The sequence below is a fragment of the Oreochromis niloticus genome, linkage group LG12 (genome assembly GCF_001858045.2).
Source record: "Oreochromis niloticus isolate F11D_XX linkage group LG12, O_niloticus_UMD_NMBU, whole genome shotgun sequence".
NCBI lineage: Eukaryota > Metazoa > Chordata > Actinopteri > Cichliformes > Cichlidae > Oreochromis > Oreochromis niloticus.
The window spans coordinates 6,619,076-6,639,695 of NC_031977.2; the positions used below are offsets into that span (position 1 = coordinate 6,619,076).

The 20,620-nt window shown below is 40.5% G+C and overlaps 2 protein-coding genes across 5 annotated transcripts in view; both read right to left on the reverse strand.

Annotated features, from left to right (window-relative positions):
- The window catches only part of susd1 (sushi domain containing 1), a 12,937-nt gene extending 1,390 nt beyond the window's left edge, over positions 1 to 11,547 (reverse strand). The window contains exons 1-15 of one of the 4 annotated variants that reach the window (XM_025896909.1): positions 11,377 to 11,547; positions 9,101 to 10,014; positions 8,826 to 8,969; positions 7,508 to 7,663; positions 7,252 to 7,404; positions 6,172 to 6,351; positions 4,989 to 5,168; positions 4,692 to 4,871; positions 4,025 to 4,204; positions 3,761 to 3,940; positions 3,418 to 3,597; positions 3,084 to 3,263; positions 2,641 to 2,805; positions 268 to 362; positions 6 to 192 (exon numbers count right to left, since the gene is read on the reverse strand). In XM_025896909.1, coding sequence (XP_025752694.1) covers positions 6 to 192; positions 268 to 362; positions 2,641 to 2,805; positions 3,084 to 3,263; positions 3,418 to 3,597; positions 3,761 to 3,940; positions 4,025 to 4,204; positions 4,692 to 4,871; positions 4,989 to 5,168; positions 6,172 to 6,351; positions 7,252 to 7,404; positions 7,508 to 7,663; positions 8,826 to 8,969; positions 9,101 to 9,155 — 2,215 coding nt within the window. In that variant the 5' untranslated portion in view covers positions 9,156 to 10,014; positions 11,377 to 11,547. Of the gene's footprint in view, positions 1 to 5; positions 193 to 267; positions 363 to 2,640; positions 2,806 to 3,083; positions 3,264 to 3,417; positions 3,598 to 3,760; positions 3,941 to 4,024; positions 4,205 to 4,691; positions 4,872 to 4,988; positions 5,169 to 6,171; positions 6,352 to 7,251; positions 7,405 to 7,507; positions 7,664 to 8,825; positions 8,970 to 9,100 lie in introns of all 4 variants that reach the window. The other 3 variants (XM_005472963.4, XM_025896910.1, XM_013273394.3) reach the window with 3 other exon arrangements.
- Positions 11,548 to 12,183: 636 nt separating this feature from the next.
- LOC102077065 (paralemmin-2) lies at positions 12,184 to 19,850 on the reverse strand. Its single transcript, XM_005472964.3, has 2 exons — positions 18,296 to 19,850; positions 12,184 to 16,103 (listed from the first exon to the last, which is right to left on the reverse strand). Exons 1-2 carry the CDS (start codon positions 18,352 to 18,354, stop codon positions 15,425 to 15,427), a joined length of 738 nt encoding a protein of 245 aa, XP_005473021.1. The 5' UTR covers positions 18,355 to 19,850; the 3' UTR covers positions 12,184 to 15,424.
- Between the last annotated feature and the right edge of the window lie 770 nt (positions 19,851 to 20,620).

Below are 20,620 nucleotides of genomic sequence, written 5' to 3' on the forward strand. Positions count from 1 at the left end.
GCTACCTGGTAGACTGGTGTTTGTGGTGACGGAGGCTGTGAACCTGGCAGATGTTGCAGTGACAGTGATGCTATAGTTTGTGACTGGAAGCAAGCTGAGGCAGAGCTTCAGCTGGTCTGCTTTGGACCTCAGAAATCTCTTCCTTTTGTTATAAAAGGGTCTCTGGTAGTCCCTGGATCCAGTGTAAGTCACCTAGAAAGTTTAAATCAAATGTGTCATGGAGAAAAGTCCTGGTTGCTAAAGAAGGTAGATGATGTTTTATCTTACCTTGTAAATCTCTGTGTCCTCCTCGTACTTTTCTGCTTTCCACTGCAGGCAGCTTTCATTAAAAATAAGCAGGTGATTGATAGGTGGTTTGATTTCTGTGGATGAAAAAAAAGCATTTTGTGGGATATAATGAACATGTCAGCCACAGTATTTACCCACTACAGGCTGGTCATGGACAGCCATACAGCTGTACTGTATTATTATTGTTATGGTCTTGGGTTTCAGAACCAGTGTTTAATTTGTGGACTTAATTCTTGTTTATTATTTAATGTTCCATTTAGTTCTTAGTTTGATTGTGGTTGATAATCACATTTCTTAGTATCCTGAGCCTCAATTATTTGTTTTGGTTAATATTCTGCATTAGGGTTATCTGGCACAGTCACTTATTTTCTTATTCTTTCTATTGTGTCGTATTATGTTAGTCGTTTGTCTCGGAGTAATTACTTCCTGTTTTATTTTACTTCCCTTTTCTCATCTTCCATTATTATTTTCAGCTGTGTTTCCCACCTGTTTCCTTTCCCCCATCAACTCCTGTATTTATTGTCTCAGTCTCTCCTTGTCCTTTGTCAAGTCATCCCTCTGGCTGTGGATCATCTAGTGCTGAGTTTGCTTGTGTTTGGAATTCTTAGTATTTCCTGATCTAAGGATTCCTAGTTTTCTGTAAACTGCTCTGTGGACTCTGAACTTTGTTTATCACCTGGGAAATCAACATCGAAGCTTACAGTCAAAGGAGCTTGCAAAGAAAAGCGTCTGGACTTCTTTAAGTTGCTTGAAGACGTTTCACCTCTCATCCGAAAAGCTTCTTCAGTTCTAAGGTCAAATGGCCGAGAGTCCCAGATTTAAACCCAGTGGGAGTATCCCCCCAAAGAGGGACAAAAGGACCCCCTGATGATCCTCTAATCACCTGAGCCAAGGTGTGAAAGCACAGGACAAGACTCAGCAGTCCATCTGCATCTAAAGGATAAAGGTCACTCTTTCGAGGATGCCAACATTCACATTTTGGACAGAGAGGACAGATGGTTTGAAAGAGGAATGAAAGAAGCCATCTATGTCCACTGTGAGCAACCATCTTTGAACAGAGGCGGTGGTTTACGACACCAACTGTCTGCCATCTATAATCCAGTTTTGAGTTCCCTCCCCAGACGCCTTAACGCCCACTCACATCCTGGGCCATCAGGAAATCGCATGATAAGGTGGGGCCAGGTTTCACAATGAGCTCACCCGAAACCCTGGCTGATTGGGACCCACACCCGCTTTCACACCTTGGCTCAGGTGATTAGAGGATCATCAGGGGGTCCTTTTGTCCCTCTTTGGGGGGAAACTCCCACTAGGTTTAAATCTGGGACTCTCCACCGTTTGACCTTAGAACTGAAGAAGCTTCTCGGATGAGAGGTGAAACGTCTTCAAGCAACTTAAAGAAGTCCAGACGCTTTTCTTTGCAAGCTCCTTTGACTACGATGACCTGGATGACTGAGAACCTTCACAGACATCGAAGCTTACACTGAGTTTTCTCTATGCCTCCTGTCTCCTGCCTTTGAGTCTGTAAATAACAACAATCCACAAAGCTTATGACAATTATACTGTGGCTGAATCTGAGGAGAGAGTAGGGCCTTGTACGCTTTAGAATTCATCCTGCTACTGTTATCAACAGTCACATCATCAATTATACACTAAAGACCTGATTCCACTGGCAGCCATCCCATGCTAAAGCACTGGCTCTGTGGTGTTTAACAGATGGTGTGCTGTGCTTTGGAACATGAGCAGTTCCTTTCCTTCCCTTCTTTTCTCTTGCCATCATTATGGTACAATTTAATCTCTCTCTTTCTTGTATCAAAAGAATCTTTTCCAGAACCGATCAGCCTCTATTTTGTTTTTTCAGACAAAGACTAATCTGGCCTTCTTGTTCTTGAGTGTAACCAGTGGTTTGCACCTTGTTGTAAACGCACTATATTTCCATCCATGAAGGAATTTCTTGGTTGCAGACTTTAACAATCATTCACCTACCTCATCAAGAATGTTCTTATGTTGGCTAGATGTAATGAAAATTATGCAGTCAGCCACTTTAGTTGTCTTCTGCAGTCTTTCAGGCCTTTTGGCCAGCACAGTCCTTCCTTTTAAGAATATTGAGAATTCTGAAGGCCAGTAATCTGTATTACCAATGCCGGTTGTTGATCTGGCTATTCTGAAAGGTTTTCCTTTTTGGGGGCTTTTCAGCCTTGTTAACTTGCATCAGAATCTCTTTGGACCATAATAAAAGATGCACTGAAAAGCTTCTAAATACAAGTTAAACATTTGGAATCCCCTCCAGATGACGCCTAAGGTCATCTGTATGAAACAATGAGAATGTGGCTTTAACTGTATGCTGACACTTACCTATGCATCTCAGCGTAGCTTTCTGCCACTCCCCGGAGCTCCCGCACACAGAGACGTTGCTTCCCCTCCAGCTGTGATATCCTGCCACGCAGCGGTGGATCACAATACTTCTATTATGCCACACCACCTTGGAGTTGGCAAGAAAAGGAGCTGGGCCACATTTAGCTGGAAAATAGCAAGAGTGAATTGTTTAATGACTCAGAAATAGTGCTATTCATTGTTTTTTCAGCATGCACCTAAAGGAAACCAAAATCCTAGAAATAAAGAAAAATATTAAGATTTACATGCTGAATATGATGCAGACCCACATTTATCTATCTACCACAGAGCATGCAGGGACAAACAAATTAATAAGCAGCATGCAAACACATAAACAGCATGCTAATAATTAGAAATAATGATGCTCCCACTGCTGAACAGATACAGAGAGATCGTTACTCTACCTTTGCACTTTATAGATACTTCCCCCCACTCTCCTGATAGTGAACATGTTGACATATTATTCCCACTCTCCTGGTAAAATCCTTCCATGCACTCATACAGCACAGTGGTCCCCGGTGTGCTGCTGTGGCCCCACAGGAGATTAGTGTGGGGGAGGGCTACTGGGGGACCACAGCTTATTTCTGTCTGACACACAGACATGAATGAGCACAGACTGTGGGCTATAAAGACATGCAACAAGACAGACACACTGTCCAATCCTCCATGAAACATGCCTTTTTTTCCATAACAACAACAACAACAGCCCCTGAACATGCATTATGTAATAATCTGCACCTTCACACCACAGATCAATATCCTCCCATAGTCCGTTTTCTCCACATACTGAGTAGTTTCTCAGGCTCCTGGTGTAATATCCCTCTGCACACTGGTAATAAACCACACTACCAACGCGTGATGTGCCATCCCATAACATTTTAGCATTGGGTTTTAAAACAGGCTCCCAACAGTTGATTTCTATAACAAAAAGAAAGCTGGTCATTTTGGGTCATAATAGCTAGATGTATGTTGTCAGCAATGCTTCCACAATTTTGAGTTTTGAATTGTGTATGGGTAAACTGCACAGTGGTTTAAAATGACTTTACAGTAATTAACAACCAAGTTTATAATTAATTGTCACCTTGACAAAGGATAGGTGCTGCATCCCATTTTCCACTGGCACTACAAACAGATACATTCCCTGTTCCAGCATTGCGATATCCAGGTTTACACTGATAAATAACCTTTGAGCCCACAGTGGAAATTTTATCCCAGTACATGACTGAATTAGGGATGAGTAGGGGCTTGCCACAGTCAACTTCTACAGATGAAAAAACATCTATCATTTAACAGAAGAAAATAAACAGTTATTTGTGTCTCGAGAGCGCCAGAAGAAAGATGTTACCTTTGCATGAGATATCTGGTTTTGTCCAGTAACCATTAATTGTGCACACTGAAACATTGTTTCCGTCACTGTGATAAAATCCTTTTTTACAGTAGTAAATTACAGTGCTTCCTGGGGTGGAGCTACCTTTCCACAATTGTCCAGTGTGAGGCAGATTTGGAGGATCCCCACATAATATCTCTATGACGGGAAATGATACACAAGGGGAGTTACGCAGGATTATAAAAACAACTGAAAGCACAAGACATTTTAATTCACTTCGCAATAAGATATTGAACAATATAGTTTAGTTTGTCATAGCAAGAGAAACAGGTATAATCAAACAGGACCGACCGGGTCTTAAAATCAAGTGACTTTTTAAAATTGGCCACCTTTTAAAAATCTCTTTAATCTTGAATTATCTCATTAAATCTCTACATTAAACCTTTATTTATTTATTTATTTTTTCAAAAGTCCTTATGATGTTGTTCTGTCTTCCTCCTCTTAGCCTGGTTCCACCAGAGGTTTCTTCCTGTTGAAAGAGGGTTTTTCTTTCCCACTGTCGCCAAGTGGTTGATATAAAGTGCCTTGAGGTGGCAGTTGTTTTTTCGGCGCTATATAAAATTGAATTGAATTTAATAATTTAATGCTGCTTTTTTCATTAGAAAACAATCCATTGTTTGATTACCTTGGCATGACAAAGTTGGGGATGTCCACTGACCATTTTCCTGACAGGTGGATACATTATTTCCTCCTTTGTTATAAAAGCCGTCTTTACAGAAATAGAGCACAGTGCTGCCAGGGGTGGAGTTATAACTCCACACCTGCCCAGTGAATTCAATTACAGGAGGATTTCCACACAAGATCTCTACAAGGAACGACAATCACCACAACAATGTAACACAAAGGATTCAGATTAATTCAGTCAGTAGATCATTTTCGATTAGAAATAGTCCTCATTAGCATGAAAGTACAGTGACAGTACCTCGGCAGAGCACAGATGGACCCGCCCACTGTCCAGCTGCAGTGCAGATGGAGACATTTCCCTTTCCAACATTATGATATCCAGAGTTACACTGGTAAACCACCTCAGTGCCCATCCTTGTGCTTTTATTCCACAGCAAACGTGAGTGAGGGACGGCAGGTGGAGAACCACAGTCAACCTCTGGGAGCCAAAGTAGTGACATGCTGCATGAAAATGTTTTCACCTGAAAATCGCCAACAACTCAAACTGATCCATTTCATAAACAATCCTGTCACTGGCTAAAACTCTCTGGATGTTGGAAAAACATGCAAATGCGTTATTATTATTATTAGGCAAGTTTTTACATTAGTAAAAATAATGCATTAATACTCATAACAAGTATTAGAGTAACTTGTTTCAGCAAAAAAACTAAACATTTTTTAGATTTATAAGCATACTAGGAAGAAAATCAGCATTAATACACTTTCCATTCCGTCTATTATCTTCTTGCTGGTGTGACTGAACTGATGATAACAAATACTGCAGTATGTGAGTTTCCATGTAAATACAAGCACAAAAATGTGACACATGACTTAAAGGTTTTAGTCATTTCTGTTTATGGAACAAAACTTTCAGCACCAGGGGGCAGCATTTCACCAGTGGATGTGTTAAGATATTTTCTGACATGTGCTGCTGTTTCTAATCTCTCTATTTCCTCATCAGGCTTTGCTTTTGTGTCCCTTGAATGACTAGCCTGGAAAATAAAGGTTACATTCAAATGCGGCACCATCTTGTGGTACCGATTGGTATCACATGAACGTACAATGCGGCTCTCGTTCAGCTTCAGTTCATAGCTCTAATGCACAATTCATCGATGCTGTGGAAATAAAGTTATAAGCCAGTTAAAAAGCCGTTGTTAATTTTGAGAGGGTTATCATATTTTTAAATACACATATGTACAATAAGGACCTTTAATGATGAATTTTTAAACGGGTACCTCATCAGTATGACCCAAACAAAAGAGTAATGACTTTAATGATCCTGAAATCCTCTGAATAAGTTAAAGTTGGCAGATAATCACCTTGAGATTCACAGTGTTGTCTCCAGTGTTAACATTAAAATATCAGTGAATGCATTTTAAAACACATAATGTTAAGCAGAGCTGAACATCACAACAGCTACAAGCACCAAAGAGTTTCATTACCTTCACAGACCATGTTAGGTTCGCTCCACAGCCCCTCAGCACCACACACAGAGCTGTTGTCTCCCCTCCTCCACACAAAGCCTTCATCGCAGATGAACGTGGCCACGCTGCTGTACGTAGTTCCTGTGACTGACAGTAGGAACGTGTCCTCCAGTAGTGCAGGCGGGCCACAGTCAACAACTGAGCAGGACAGGATTATACACAACTGAGGTTTACATCCAGCTTTTCTTTACAGCGACTGGTTGCATGGATTTAATTCAAGATTGGCCGTCATTGTCTAAGGAGCTTGGTAAGAAAAGCATCTGGACTTCTTTAAGTTTCTTGAAGATGTTTCATCTCTCACCTGAGAAGCTTCTTCAGTTCTAAGAGCAATTGGTCTCCGTCTTACCTCACAACACCTACAACATTTCCAAACACCTTGGACCAGCCACTTCATAAACACATGGCACAACATAGAAAAGCCACCTCAACAGGTCAAGACTCAGCTGTACATCTGCATCTAAAGGTCAAAGGTCACGCTTTCGAGGATGCCAATGTGAAAGAAGGCATCTATGTCCACTGTGAACAACCATCTTTGAACAGAGGGCGGGGCTTACTGTCTGCCATCTATAATCCAGTTTTAAGATCCCTTCTCAGACGCCTTAACGCCCACTCACTTTCTGGGTCATTTGTTCTCAGTAAATCACATGATAGGGTGGGGTTAGGTTTCACAATGGGTTCACCGGAAACCTTGGCTGATTGTGACCCACACCCATTTTCACACCTTGGCTTGTGTGATTAGGGGTCCTGGTCCCTCTTTGGGACACTCCCAATAGGGCTTAAAAATCTGGAGTCTCCACCAATTGTTCTTAGAACTGAAGAAGCTTCTCGGATAAGATGTGAAATGTCTTCAAGAAACTTTTCTTTCCAAGCACCTTAGATTACCATGACCTGGATGACTGAGAACCTTCACACTGGCCTTCATTATTATATTAACCAGATAGTAGTGTGGCAGAGCCAAACCAAGAGCCATATATTTTTGACATTACACCAGAACTTTAGAAGAGTGACAAAATGTCATATAAATAAATATGAGCGCACCTTTGCAGGAAGCTTTGTCTCTCAGTGGGTTAAAGGGTTCTACTCCATTGTAGATTTTGTATCCAACCTGGCAGCTGCAGTCAAAGCTGCCCTCAAGATTCCTGCATTGAGCTCCCTCTCCACACTGCCCTGTGATCCTGCACTCATCAATGTCTGCACAGTCAAAGAGAGATGATGAACATGTGGCTTAAAATTAGCTCATTTAATAATGTATTTCTAATATCATAGGTGTGACCCGGGTACAGCGCAAACTCACCCTGGCAGTGGGTGCCATCATTTGGGATGAAAACAGCCATGTTGTTAGAAGGGCTGTAGCCAGTCAGACAAGTACAGTAGTAGCTGCCAAAAGTGTTGTGACAAGTGGTGTGCTGGCCACAGATCTTACTGGATCCTATCTGACACTCATCTTTGTCTGGAGAAACAAAGAAAACGATCAATAAGAATTTTTTTCGGCAAGTCAAAGGTGTGGAAAAGGTCTATGGGAATAATTACCATGAGAGTTTATAGACATTTTCATGAACCCAGATAATGTGAGATAAGTAACTGCATGATAGAGTATTATGGTAAAAACATATACTTTTTAAAGGAATACACTAAAAATACTTCTTTGAAAAAAAAAAAACTTAAAAATTTTAAAAGTATTTTAATAAATAAGTTGTTGTTTCAAATCTCACTAATGACATTAGTATTGACCCTCTACAAAATACTTCTGTCGAGGATTTTTAAGAGATGGTGGCCTCTCGGATAGAAACTATAATAAGACATACCTTCAAGTGTCAGGAAGCAAGTAAAGCAACATGAGCATCATTTGGAGCTATATTTGTAGCTTGTGAGCTGCTAAATACTCCATCATGCTCACCAGCTTATTAACCTTGCCTGTGGCATAGCCAGTATAAAACATGGATATAGCTTCAGGCTAGGAAAATAAAGCCAATGAGACTTTGCCTTAACTCATGTGACTTCCAGACCTATTGAAGTCTTTCTGATGTGACCTCTATAAACATGTTAAACTCTGTAAATACTTGTTTGGGGTCATATGGAATAAAAATTACATCTACTTTGTTAATTGTGGTCATACTCTGTTTTAAAATGATTGCCTGTGTTATAAAACTTTGGCTAACACTTTGTCAATCACAAATTGTGAAGCATGCAGTGTCAGTCAGACGCCTCTTCTCCTTACATCCGTTTTTTTACTGCCAGGATGCTGACAGTGGAGACGCTCATGTCAAAACTGTACAACAGGTAGCTACGTGTCATGTTTTCGTCTATGGTCTGTGGGCTGTTTGGTTACATACTGTTTGATTGCTGTGCAGCAGCAGAGTGCTGACAGATCACTGCTGTTGCTAGAAATGATCCTGATGTTGGTGGTAAAAAACGATAAATTTGGTGCTGATGAAACCAAAATAGTTAGCATAAAGTCGTCAAAGAGCTGTTTGGAGTCTTGGAAAACTGTACAAGTGGATGCTGATTCGCTGTGGGTTTATCTCTATGAGCAGCCTCTTTTACATTACATAAAGTTACTTGATTAATTTTTAATATATTAACTGGAGGAGCAGAATATAGTTTTTTCCTACCTTGACAGAAGGTTCTTCCATTTCCAACAAAGCCGTACTTGCAGTTACAAACTTTGCCCGAGCCATCTGACTTGTCGTCACACGTGGCATTAGCATGGCAGGTTGAGCACACATCCAACAGACTCTGGCCTTCTGCTGGCTTACCTGAGAGGATAGAGAGGACTCTTCTCCAATTATCATGTTGATACTTAAAGTTGTTCATTATGTCATATAAATCATACGTTGTAATTATAAAATCAGAATTGCGGGGAGAAAAATGTCACCAGGATTCTCACCTGAAAAAACGAAGAGCAGAAAAAACACAATCATGGTTTTGTTTCCTTCATCCATCCTTCCAGTCTCCCCGTGGACTTCACCCGACACAAAACCTCTTCGTCCTCATCTTCGTTTTTTCTATATATATATTTTTTTTATTTATGTACTTCCTTCTTGTGCACCATTATTAAGCTGAGCGCATTTGATAACCAGAACTGTGAGTGGGTGAGCTGAGGTCACCCTGGGAAAGAAACTCCTTTTCTCAATGGTCCTCTAGCAGTTTTGTGGTTTCAGCTGTCATCGTCTGGCATGTTCAGTTACTACTCGCATCTGCAGATGATAGTTCACTACTCACAGTGGACTGCCCACTCAGCTGTGGGAGCTGATAACGGCTATATTTGGCCCCATAAACCTGCTGAATTTCCTCTTACAAAACATGGTGTCACTTGTAACGGTTAGTTTTGTGCATATTAAACTCCTCATTACACCAGTTTGGTGTTAACCACTGACACAGCTCTTATGGATTCATGAACGTTAAGTGCAGTTTACCCGATGCTAAGTGACGGCTCACTTAGATTAGACTCCATAAATATATAAGTGGTGTTTTAAGTTTTTGTATTTATGTTGAAACTAGGGGTCTGCAGTGGGTGATGTGGGAGGGGGAGATAAGTCTGATGAGCTCCTATCTCTCTGCCCAGCAGGGTCCTAACTGGGGTTTTCTGTCACTCGAATTAGTAAGCTAAACTCTTCACAGCTGTGGCTCTGTGTGTGTGTGTGTGTGTGTGTGTGTGTGTGTTTATATATTAACAAGCCAGTTTTAGACATTTTTGTCCAAACTAAAGATCAAAGTGAAAACTGTGTGTTTGTGTGAGCACACATCAGGTATGGGTAATCACAAAACCATTAGTTTAGTCAAACATCAAGGAAGTGAACCCTTTGAACAAATGAGTAACATCACATGGAAAAGAGAGAAAATAAAAAAATAAATGAATAAAAAATAGAATAAACTTACAATCCAATAGTACATGATTGTTTAAATACACAGTTTATATCATTTTCTCCTGAAACATTTCACATTTTTCCCAAAAGGTTGATTCTGTTCATCTGGACGTAACGTTTTCAGTGGGAGAAACGTTTCGTCACTCATCCAGGTGACTTCAGTCTCAGCTGACTGCAGGTTTCCCAAACCTTATAAACAGTAGATTTCTACAGTGACTGAAACCAGCCCACTGAATGAACAATGAGCTAAGAGGTCAGGTCCTTGATTATTAATATGCAAATTGCCATGACCATTGATCAAAGCCCATTGATCAATGGCCATGAGTACCATTCCCAGAGAGTTGGGGAATGGCTTTAATCACAGCAAGATGGTAAAAGATGTACCCTTAGGCCCCCTCCTCGATTCAGAGATGGTCTTTCCCTTTTCACGTAAATTGCCTTCTTGACTCCCCACTCAAGCCAGTGTTCCTCTCCATTCAGGATGTGCACATCCTCATCATTGAAAGAGTGTCCACTGGCTGGTATGTGTAAATAGGAAACTTTTTGGGATTTACTTACCTGGATGACTGAGCATGCATCAAGACATTTCACATTTTTACTACTCAAAATAATACTGAATTTATACTTCTTTATACTTGGTCCTTAGAATTATATTGCATGAAATAAATGCAAAATGGCCAATCGTTATGAATAAATAACAATTATATTTATGTAAGTCTATGGGACTTGCAATATATGTAAAACATGAGCAAGTGTTTTTCATTTCTTTTCCATAAGTTCCTTCAAGTCTGAGGGGAAAAGATTATTTAGCAAGGTTTCAAATGATGTAAACATCCAAATGGTTCCTTTTAAAACTGAGCTTCCTTAATAAAACATGCACAAATGAACAATAAAGCATGTAAAGAAGCAGACTAGAAGTTCAAGCTTGTCTCAACCTCAAACTCATCATGTGACAAGCATGTGTTCGACCCCTGAACAGAAGTCAGGCCTCTTACGCATGAAAACCTGCATAAACATGCTAATTTATTCCTGATATTGGTAATTCCTTATCATCAGCAGATTAGACTTGAAGCTCTCAAGTCTCTAGACAGCTGATAACAAGCTGGCTAAACAACAACAGCTGGTTATAAACTAACATTATTAGCTAACCAGCTAATGTTAGACTTTAGGACAAGTGCCCTAAAAACACAGTTTTCCTCTGATAAACAGTTTGATTACATTCTCACATTGTATGAGAGAGCAGACCCTAACAGAGGCTCAAAGCAGTGCTTTCTGACAGAAAAGTGAAAGAACTCACCTCAGTATCACCTCCATAGGACAGAATTTAGCATCGCTGTCTCATCGACTCTTTTTGGACTCCTTTCACAAAGGTCTTCAGCCTCCTCCAAAGCAAATGGAGGTGGATACATATTGACAGCTGAAGTAAACAGTGGATTGACAGCATAGACTCACTACAGATAAACAGTGGCCAGAGTAGATTGTCCTACAGCAGCTACTGTAGCTACGATTATGCACTTGAATTGAAAGGGTTAGAAAACAGAATCCAGTTGACTGCAATTTACTGACATCTAGTGGTGAGATTTTACACACTGTACCTTTAAAATAATCCCAAAGGTGAACTCCAGACCGTCTCAAAGAATCAAGTCTGTTGGAATTTGTCCTTATTTAGAGATTGTTTACGTTTGTATCAGTCAGGCTCTCACTATATATCACATCAAGAGCAGAAGATAACCACTCGCTAGCTCCGTTCTGGTGTGACAGTAGCAACTCTGGACATCATGCATACCTTGTGCTTTCAGGTAGCTGCTGAATAAAAACAGCAGACCAGAATACACTGGCTCCTGCATTTCGTTTCAAATATCTTTTATTAGAAGCAAGTATCACAGTTGTTACAAGTTAATAGAACTTATGCCCCCTTTTTCTCTAAACAAAACAAAACAAAACAAAACAAAAATTGAACAAATAATAGATAAATAAATAAACAAACGCCCAAACAAACAAAAAAACCCCCCAAAAACCCCACTATGGGCCCCGATCCCCCGACTGCCAAAAATTTATATTTTCTCAAGATATGCAAGTAAAGGATGTCAAATTAATTCAAAATCTTTCACATTGCCATTCATGGTATATCTTATTTTTTCAAGGTGAAGTGTATTGGTAAGCTCTGCAAGCCACATCTTTAACACAGGAACCTCTTTGCCTTTCCAAAGCTGCAGGATCAGTTTCTTTGCGATGATCAGTGCATATGACATAAACCTTTTTTGAGAATGTTGTAAGCTTTGTGTTTCTTTGGAGATCCCAAAGATAATTACTGTTGGATTTGGTTCAATCTTGTTTTTAAAAATATTAGACAGATAAGTAAAAATGTCACACCAAAAACCCTGAAGCCTTGGACAAAGTGCAAAGCTATGTAACAGATTTCCATAATGTGTCATACATTTTTCACAGAGGGGAGAGCAGTCTGGATACATTTTGTGAAGTCTTTCCCTTGAACAATGTAACCTGTGTACAATTTTATACTGAATTAAGCAATGACGGGAATTAATAAAAAGCGTATTTATTTTGCGTAAGACCTCCTGCCAAAAATCTTCCGATAGGGAAATCCCAAATTCCTTTTCCCACTCCTCTTTAATTGAATGAGTTGAAGGTATACTCATCTCCTGTATTGAGTTATAGAATAATGAGATTTTCTGTTCGAACCCCCGGCTATCACTAAGGCATCTATCCAAGGTGTCAGACGGTATGCTGTCAAACTGCGGCAGATGTGTGATTTTCATATATAATATATATAATTTCGTAGTTGAAGATATCTAAAAAAAATGGCTGCACGGTAGTCCAAATCTATCTATTAATTGTTGAAATGACATGAAGGTATCGTTTGAATATAAGTCTTTTAATTTACGAATTCCCAGTTCCTGCCACACGTTGAAAGCACCGTCTGCACATGATGGAAGGAAAGAGGGGTTAGCTGTAACAGGCATGCTCATTGATAATGGTTTCAGTTTAAAGTGCTTAATTATTTGTTTCCAAATTCTCAAAGTGGTATGGATCACTGGGTTATAATTATAGTATGCACTTGTCAAGGGAGTAGGAGAAAGTAATATTCCACCAACACAGTAAGGAAGGCAGTCCTCCCGCTCCATCTGCAGACCATGGGGGAGTAACGCTGTACCATCCAGTAAGAGGGAAATTATTCTTAAAGTTGATGCCCAATAATAATGCATAAAGTTAGGTAGTGCAAGTCCTCCAAGGGATCCGTGTTCACAAAGATGTTCTTTTTTTATTCTATGTGTTTTGTAGTTCCATATAAACGGCATAATAATGGCATCCAGCTTTTTGAAGAAAGATTTGGGCAGGAAAATTGGGATATTTTGGACCAAATACAGATATTGCGGGAGAAAGACCATCCTTATTGAGTTCACTCTTCCTATCAATGAGATAGGGTGTGTCCTCCAAAACTGGATGTTGTTTTCTAGCTTCTCCAGTAGAGGGAGAAAGTTTTCTTTCACTAAGGAACTATATTTTCTTGTTATTGAGATACCCAGATATATAATTTTTTCATAACTTATTTTAAATGGGAGAGATGCAAGCCACTCATTGCTTTCCAATTTGATGGGCAATACTTCACTTTTTCCCCAGTTGATCTTGTAACAGGCGAAGGTGCCAAATTTGTCAATAACGGAGAGGATTGCTGGGACGGAAGTTTGGGGTTTTGGTATGTATAGTAAAATGTCATCAGCATAGAGCGATATAGTATTAGAAGTATATACTGTGTCATAACCATGTATATCAGGGTGAGTACGAATTGTCTGTGCCAGGGGTTCCAGAGCCAGAGCGAACAGTAATGGACTAAGAACACATCCCTGTCGTGTCCCTCTGCTGAGCTTAAACTTGTTCCATATCTATTTAAACTGTACATGCATACAAACTGGGCACTCTACCACCAACATTGAATTAAGCAATTATTACAGTACTTCCAAAAAAAGGTAAAGTCTTGGAGGAAGTGGGATCATATAGACCTATTTCTTTATTAAACTGAGTGGATAATGTTTGGTTTGTGAGGATTCTGGCTGTGGGATTCTTGTAGAGTAATTTTATCCAGGAAATAAAATCTTGTCCCAGTTGAAATTTCTCTAAGACAGCAAAGAGATAGGACCACTCCACATGATCAAATGCCTTTTCGGCATCTAAGCTAAGTACAAGTAGATCCTGTTGCACCTTAGAGGAGTAAATTATATTAAATAGACGCCTAAGATTATTAAAGGAACTCCTATCTGGTATGAAGCCTGTTTGATCTGAGTGTACCAGTTTATCTATTACCATATTGAGTCTACTCGCTAGTATTTTAGCCAGGATTTTTTGATCTGAATTTAATATTGAACTGTTTGTAAAATTCATTCCCTAACCCATCTGGGCCTGGACTCTAACCATTTTTTAATAAACTAATAGATTTAGTAATTTCTTCAGTTGTAATCTTGGCATTCAAGATCTTGCGATCCACCTGATCTAACACAGGGAGGTCGCACTTATCTAAAAGCACTGGCTCCTGCATTATCACACACAAAAACTTAGTGTAATAGTCAGAGAAGTTCATGGACACAGTGCATGTGAGGAAAAAGGCTTGCATCTTACAGAAACACACAGTTTGTATCTTTGAGTTCTGGCAAATGTGTTCCACATATTCCTTCCAAATAAAAATAACACTCAGGTGGCACTCAGTTATTTTTGCCTACGCCAGCTGTTGATTAGCACTGAACCATTGTGCCAACATAATTTATGGCGAGGGAACAATGCAGTTAAAAAGTGGATCTTTTTGTAAAAAAAACACAGGATCCAGGGCAACCTAAACCTAAGACTCTCTCTGCATGATCAGTCATTGTGATCTTTGCTGTTACAATTATTAAAGGTGGGGTTATCTCAAATGGACAAATGAAACTGGGACATTAGTAATATAAGTAGGCGGGACATTTTAATACTGAAATTTCTTTTATTTCTTGTTAGTTGTTGTCTAGCACCTGATATTTCAAGAGTCGGCCATTTATTGCAGAAACATGCATGTATCAAAATCCAGATCATCATTCTTACTGTAAGTTTATCAAATGCACCATACTGTTTCATACATTTCATATTTATAATGAAAAAGCAGTTTGACTGAACACATTAGTGGTTGGTGTTTGAACTTGAACATGTTTTGCTGGTTGCTAAAAAAAGCATGTCAGGAATGTAATCTTCTTCTGCTTCCCCTACCACGAGTGACTGCTCAGGTTTCTATCACAGACAGCATCACAGTTCATATGATGGACACAAAGCTGTGCTGGTTTTCAAATCTGTGAGATCCTGAAGGGTCATAAAAGTGTGCACAAACAGCAGCTTTTCTTTTCATGTGCAGCTTCAGGCTCCTCAGGAGGAGGCGCGTCAGGAGCAGATGACTCCTCCTTGCACTCTGACACTGAACCGCTGGAGGTGGACAAAAGCCTGCTGCACACCAGGTCTGCAGCTTTTCCATCCATCAAGGACACGTCTGTCACTGTTTTCTCTCTTAGCGACATGTCCCCATCTTCATCATCATCTATGAGCACAAACTCCTTGAGATAAACCATCCCCACTCCGTGGAGACTGCGGCTCTCTGCTGACTCCTCCGTAGTGCATGCATCCACAAAGGTCAGAGTTGAAGTCTCTGTCAGGGTTTCATGTGGGTCTGTTGAGTTGTCTTCTGGCCCCGAGTAGCCCTGGCTGCTTGACTCCATCATCCGCATGAAGCTCCTGTGGCCAGTCTCGTCTTTCTTGCTGCGCTTTTCTTCGTGGCTGATGGAGTTGATGTCTGGAACGTGGGCACTAGCTCGGCTGGAGAGCCGGTCTCTCCTGGGATGAGAAATGTTTTCTGCAGCATGACCAATTCCAGAATGCATCTTAAAGGCCACCTTCTCATAGTCATGGTAGACCTGCACACTGCTGCTCCCTGTTGGGGAAGAAATGGGGATGCTGGCAGTGTTTCCTTTTCCTTGCTTCTTCATGTAAATCTGCCTGAGACGAAACAAAAAAACAAACTGGAGGTTAGTCTCTGACCTTAGAAACTGTAGTCTGTTCACTGAGAACGACTGCAAGACTCAGTACAACATTATTTGTGCAATACCAGCTCACAACAACAGACACCTAAGGCTGGTTTATTTTGTGAGCCCAAAACAATATAGAATAATCCAGTAAGTAGGCCTTCCTTTTTTTCTTTAACAATATGAGAATATTTAGCAAACAATAAATACTAATATAATCATTTTAAGATTTTTACTACGTAGTAATCAAAATGGTCTAAATGATTAAATTATGACATCCCTGCTTTTGGAGGGGAGCTTGTTTTTTCTTTGCAAATTCTAGAAAAAGCCATACAGTTCACTTTAAGACGCCAAATACCTTTGACCCAGAAAACTGGGGTTTGTGCCCTGAATTATACCATTATTTTATGTATATTATGTACATTCTTTTCTAGTCTTTTAAGACTTATGAAATCTGTAAAAAAAACAAAAAAAAGTCTTTGTTCACCTGGACGGGTATTTTATCTTTTAGCTGTAATACAACTGTATGAATCTGATGAATTTCCACCAAAGAAATTAACTGATGCCAATGCCAAGAAAGTGTCAAGAACATGGCACTACAAAATTACTGGCCCTCTGACGTCTGAGGGTCTGTGACGATCCATCACAGGAAACAGTGATGTGCAGCCCATCAGCTGACTTGAACTGGTTCCCACAGAAATGATCCAAACTCCTCAAACAAACAAACTGGCATCATGACCAGCATGGACACTGTGATGGTGCAAAATAAGCATATGTTTGCATGATGTATAATAAAATGCTTGATAGTATAATTAAGCCCTCTGACAGGAAACAGTTTTGTTCCCTTGAAGGGAAGGAGTGTGTAATCGTTTCCATTTGTCTGTCTGTCTGTTTGTTAGCGGTCCAGTTTTAAAGATATCATTTTAAATTTTGTCTAAATAGACTGGCTAAGCATTTGACCTTGACCTTCACTGTTAGCGCCCAAGGTCAAAGTTGACCTTGAAAAAAATAGTCAAGAAACCATGGCTGGTGTCACATACCTAGTTATGACTAAGGTCCGAGTAAAGGTGCTGCTACATGATTTGAGGTCAACAAAATTTACCCCTACTTGCCCCCCCTGCTTTATTTATTTAACTTTATTATTAATGCACAATTACAAACTGACTACATCATGCAGTTACATTATAGTACAGTGTTTCGCTAACAGTGTAACTGGGGCAATAAATAGTGGACATGTTTTACGCACTGGCCTCTCTGAATAAATAAAAGAAGCCGTTACTTTTAAAGGAAGTAAAAATAACCTGAATTCCCGAAGGATCGGCTCTGTGAAGGTGGAGACAGATGAAGGCCTCAAAAGGGCTTTAACAAACCAAGGAAAGTGAGTGTTTGATCTCTTTCAAACACACCTTCTTCCTCCCCTGCTGCCACACACACACATTTCAGATGAAGCGATCAGAACATCCTGGAAATCTGCCATCCTACTTATGGGTGTGGAATGCTGACAGATTCATGTCAGTGGGCAAATCTTCAAGCTTTAGTCCCGTTTTAAAGAAAGGACAAGCGCAAACAAATGCAAATGGGCTAAGTTAAATATGCACACTGGAAACTGTATTGAAAGACTTTTCTAGAGGAGCGATTTATAGCTCTGTGTGCTAAATGCACTGCACTCTGCACAGGAGCTTTACAAACTGACCCTCTTACACTTGACTGACTCCTGCAAGACAGAATTGGGACTCTATAAATGAATAATATCTGCAGTGTACATGTTTGAGTGGGAATGCTCCAGTTTGTAGAGGTGACTGAGCAAGAACAAGAAGAGATGAAAAATACATAATGTTTTTAACACGTTCATTGGTTTATGGCTTTAGCTTGCACATGGCTGGCGACTCCCTTTGTCTCAGCAGTGAGTACGAGCAGCCTGGCAGAAGCTTTATCTCTGGGAGGAGGAACTATGTGGCACAGCCAGGAGAAAATAGACAATAATTTCATATCACAGAGTTGACTTTTAAAAAAATGTTCACATTTGTATTGGGCAGTATTGAGTACACTTAATGTATGATGATGGATAACTGAATGCTAACATTACTTAAAACTGTCCTTTATACATCAAACACACAACCGATGCAACAACAAACAACAAACTAACAAATAAAAAAATGCCTTTACCTTAAGCTTTGTAAGCCTGAACTCTTCCCCGGGTCGATGTAAGGAAAATCACATGGCATAGATGGGACAATCAAGTGGGCTTCCTCCTGATCTGCTGTGCCGCTGGCAAAACTGATGTCTCCTCCTTGCAGAGTATTCCTTGTGGTCTACAAACAAGAGATCCTGCACACGCGCCCTCCCCTCATCATATCCACTACAACTGCTCACAGCTGCACAGAGGCAGGCACAGACGCACTGCACTCACACCAGAACCTCTGTGCGTGTCTCTCTTATTTTAAACTTTGTGATTTTCTAATGGATTGACCTTCATATTGATTCTGCTTCACATATTAACCACCCAGAGTTTACTTTTGAGTTTTCATTAAATTAGAAATAGCAAAAAGGCAAACACCAAAGGTTAATTTATTGCACATTATTTGACATTTTGGAGAATATGCTAATGTGTTTATGCACAGATAGTTGATAATAACAATATTAAAATAGACACCACTTATACAGTGAATACAGGCTCCCATCAGCTAGTTTTTAATTAAAATCAAAATGTGAAATAAAGTTAAACATTTACAAGGAATAAAAAAAACTCATTTTCTTTAGTCCCGTCTGTAATTTTGCTCTCAAATCTATTTCCTGATTCCAAACTGATTTTTTTTTTTTGCCCTGATTGCAAAACAGAGAAACGAGCTAAAAATGTCCAACTCAATAACTCACTTCTTATATTGTCTAATCTACCCCGATCCCTTAATAGCTCTAAAAACATTTGTTATATTTTAGTTTTATTTACCAAAATAATAATAATAATAATTTGGATGAAGTCAAACTAGTCCTTTTGTTCTCTCTTCCTAGTTTTAAGCTAATTGTCTCCTGACTGTAGCTTTATATTTACATAAAGGAGAAACTATTTATGAAATTATCTAAAGTCCAGACCCATGTGCAAAAAACGAATGCCTGCAAACCTCCATGGATCTACCAAAAAGTGTATTCTGTCTATGTGGATGTAGTGTTCTCAGTCTTCAGTCCATTCCCCACATTTCTGTGAATGGTCCTCATGACCATCAATGATCAGTGACTGCATAAATATTGTTTTCTCACTCATATGTGTTAACTATCCAACCTATATTCTATCCTCTGTCAATTCAGTGCGATAAAATAAAACCAGCGGGGCGCTTCCATCCCCTTCCTGCCTTCTTGTTTACGCAAAACTACAACAGACACTTGTCCTGATTTTGTCCTTTAAAATGCCACTTTTTTCAATCCCATGCACTAAATGTTTTCTAATATATAATACAGGCTCTAAGTCTCAGTGTTAAACTTTGTGACAAATCCTTGAATTGAAGTTTTTCAGCTATTCAAACAAATATTGTGAAGTAAAAAAAACAAACAAGCAAACAACTCACCCACTTTCAAAAAAACCCTTAACACTGTGACCTTACAATAATGACTAAACTAGAGATTAGTTTATTTTTTTTAGCGAAAGAGAAGGCTCAAAGGAGATGCCATGTGTCAGAAAATGTATTTCTTATCCATCCATCCATCCATCCTCATCCGCTTTATCCGAGATCGGGTCGCGGGGGCAGCAGCCTAAGCAGAGAAGCCCAGACCTCCCTCTCCCCAGCCACCTCCTCCAGCTCATCCGGGGGAACACCAAGGCGTTCCCAGGCCAGCCGAGAGATATAATCTCTCCAGCGCGTCCTGGGTCTGCCCCGGGGCCTCCTCCCGGTGGGACATGCCCGGAACACCTCACCCAGGAGGCGCCCAGGGGCATCCTTGTCAGATGCCCGAACCACCTCAACTGGCTCCTTTCGATGTGGAGGAGCAGCGGCTCTACTCTGAGCCCCTCCCGGATGGCCGAACTTCTCACCCTATCTCTAAGGGAGAGGCCAGCCACCCTTCGGAGGAAGCTCATTTCTGCCGCTTGTATCCGCGATCTCGTTCTTTCGGTCACTACCCACAGCTCGTGGCCATAGGTGAGGGTCGGGACGTAGATCGACCGGTAAATTGAGAGCTTCGCTTTTACACTCAGCTCCCTCTTCACCACGACGGACCGGTGCAGCGTCCGCATCACTGCAGCCGCAGCACCAATCCGTCTGTCGATCTCCGGCTCCCTTCTCCCATCACTCGCGAACAAGACCCCGAGATACTTAAACTCCTCCACTTGGGGCAGGAACTCATCCCCGACCCGGAGTGGGCACTCCACCCTTTTCCGGCTGAGAACCATGGCCTCAGATTTGGAGGTGCTGATCCTCATTCCCGCTGCTTCACACTCGGCTGCGAACCGTTCCAGTGCGAGCTGGAGGCCCTCACCCGATGAAGCCATCAGAACCACAT